Raw genomic sequence first — 2,677 nt, forward strand, 5'->3', positions numbered from 1 at the left:
GGAACCTAACAGGACCTGTTGTAAAACAACATGGAACCTAACAGGACTTGTTGTAAGACAGCATGGAACCTAACAGGAGCCGTTATATGACAGCATGGAACCTAACAGGATCTGCTTAGACAACATTATAAAACAGCATGGAACCTAACAGGACCTGTTGTCAAACAGCATGGAACCTAACAGGACCTGCTTAGACAACATTATAAAACAGCATGGAACCTAACAGGACCTGTTGTCAAACAGCATGGAACCTAACAGGATCTGTTGTCAAACAGCATGGAACCTAACGGGACCTGTTGTCAAACAGCGTGGAACCTAACAGGATCTGTTGTAAGACAGCATGGAACCTAACAGGACCTGTTGTCAAACAGCATGGAACCTAACAGGATCTGTTGTCAAACAGCATGGAACCTAACAGGACCTGTTGTCAAACAGCATGGAACCTAACAGGACCTGTTGTCAAACAGCATGGAACCTAACAGGACCTGTTGTCAAACAGCATGGAACCTAACAGGACCTGTTGTCAAACAGCATGGAACCTAACAGGATCTGCTTAGACAGCATGGAACCTAACAGGACCTGCTGTAAGGCAGCATGGAACCTAAGAGGACCTGTTATAAGATAGAATGGAACCTAACAGGACAATACGTAAATTAAATTAAATTTTAATGTCCAAGGGCAAAAACAATAGGTAGAAACAAACATAGGATTTTATTTTTTATATAATAGTCAAGTCAAGTTTCTTTATTGTCATTCCACCACATGTGGTACATGTGGTGGAATGAGATTGTGTACTCAGGGTCCCAGTTTCATCCAACAAAAGTATAAATTGTAAAGAAAACCAGTAACAGATCTAAGATATGAAATAAGAAATATGCTAAACTAAGAATACACTAAACACTAATAGTACAAAAACAATATGCTAAACAACAGCAGCACGAATATAATAATATAAAATAATACAAACAATATATTTATATATTTTATTTTCTTCTTTCGGCTGCTCCTTCTTCAGGGGTCGCCACAGCGAATGATGTCGCACAAACTCTTGGCAATTATTTTTACACCAGATGTTCTTCCTGACACAACCACCGACCAATGAGCTACCACAGCCCTCTGTGTGGAGCAGAGAGCTACATCTAGGGTGCCTGGTGCGGTGGATTGGGTTAAGGGCCTTGCTCAAGGGCCCATGGTGGGGCAAATGAGGCTGGAGGCAGGTGTGTGTGTTTCACCAATCCCACCCACATTTTGATGTTGTCAGTACGGGGAGTTGAACCAGCAATCTTCCGAACACAGGCCCACCTCTCTAACCTTTGCGCCACCACTCCCTATAAGATAGAAATAATTAATGTTTCTCACTTAATGTTTAATAAATTCAGTCATATTTTTTGACTAGTTTGCATATTAATGACATAAATTTAATTAAAAAAACACTAAAATTATTATTAGTAAAATATTCGGTTTAATATTTAAATGAAATTAACTTCTTTAAATTCTTTAACATTAATCTGTGTTCTAGAATAAACCGTATTCATATTATTGGACTCATGTTGAATAAACCGGGTTTAGATTATTTGAACATCAGCTCTCGGGACTTCCTGCGGGACTCGCCCCGCCTCTCGGCCGCGGCTCCGCCCCGCCTCTCGGCCGCGGCTCCGCCCCTCAGCAGAGGCCTTCTGCGGGTCACACAGCAGCGTCATGGCGGCGGGGCGAGCGTTAGCTTCGCGACCAGCCGTCTGAGAAAGCCCGGTAATCCGGCAGGATGAACCTGTGCGCTCAGTACCTGCGGTGAGTTGGGTTTCTTGTCCCGTGTCGGTGCTCGTGGGGGTCCAGGTGCGGGCTGGGGTCTTGTTTACCTGCCGCAGGTGTGTTGTTGTGCTCGGCTGTTAGCGGGAAGCTAACGGGACCACCCCCTTAGCTTCTATTAGCATGGCTAGCTTGTGTTAGCTTCAGATATCAACAAACCGGAGAATCAGCGAGCTGCTAGCTGACACATCCCGTCAGACAGGATTAATGTTTAATAAAAGTCTCTTTAGTTACACTTTAGTCAAGTTTGGTTCTAGATTGTTTCATTTTCACAGTTTCATTGTGTTTTTATTTGTTAGCTTTAGCGTCTCTACGACTGTCAGGTTAGCATCCGTGCTGTCACACGCTCGTCGTTAGTTCCTGAGCACGAGCCTGCTTCAGGTGTGATCCCAGGTAAATGTTGGTGTGTTTGAGTCCTGTCCTCAGTGTACGAGGTGTTTTATAACAGCGTGGAGTCGGAAATGAAGCTTTATTTCTGTGGTTGGGTTTTGAATCCAGGAAGTAGTCTGAGCCCTGCATGTTGACATGTGATGCGCTGAGCTGTTAAATGTTAATGAGGTCAGGATGGGCAGGTATGAGGAAGAGCTGCATGCTTTGTGTTGTCAGGTATGCGTGTGCGCGTGCCCTCGTCTAACCACCTGTCCTCTGTTTACACCCGAGCAGCCAAGCAGAGGCCCTGAAGGCTGACATGACAGGTAGGTCACACTCACACACACACCTTGAACATTAGAGTTTTGAAAAGTATCAACTGAGACATGTACCAGATTAATTGCTGGTTTAATGACCAATCATCATATTTCAGCCACGTTTGCTATGTCAGCTGTTTGGACACGTTTCAGCTGCGTTGACACGTTTCAGCTGTTTGGACACA

General features: G+C 44.2%; 1 protein-coding gene across 1 annotated transcript in view; it reads left to right on the plus strand.

The window, feature by feature from the left end:
• Nucleotides 1–1,651: 1,651 nt before the first annotated feature.
• LOC119415297 (protein SMG7) overlaps nt 1,652–2,677 on the plus strand; it is a gene marked incomplete at its 3' end in the record, with an annotated part of 8,175 nt that continues 7,149 nt past the window's right edge. Inside the window, 2 exon segments of the mRNA XM_037682476.1 lie at nt 1,652–1,788; nt 2,470–2,501. Of these exon segments, the coding sequence (XP_037538404.1) occupies nt 1,763–1,788; nt 2,470–2,501 (58 nt within the window).

The sequence above is a fragment of the Nematolebias whitei genome, chromosome 9 (assembly GCF_014905685.2).
Source record: "Nematolebias whitei isolate Nwh7 chromosome 9, NemWhi1, whole genome shotgun sequence".
Classification (NCBI taxonomy): domain Eukaryota; kingdom Metazoa; phylum Chordata; class Actinopteri; order Cyprinodontiformes; family Rivulidae; genus Nematolebias; species Nematolebias whitei.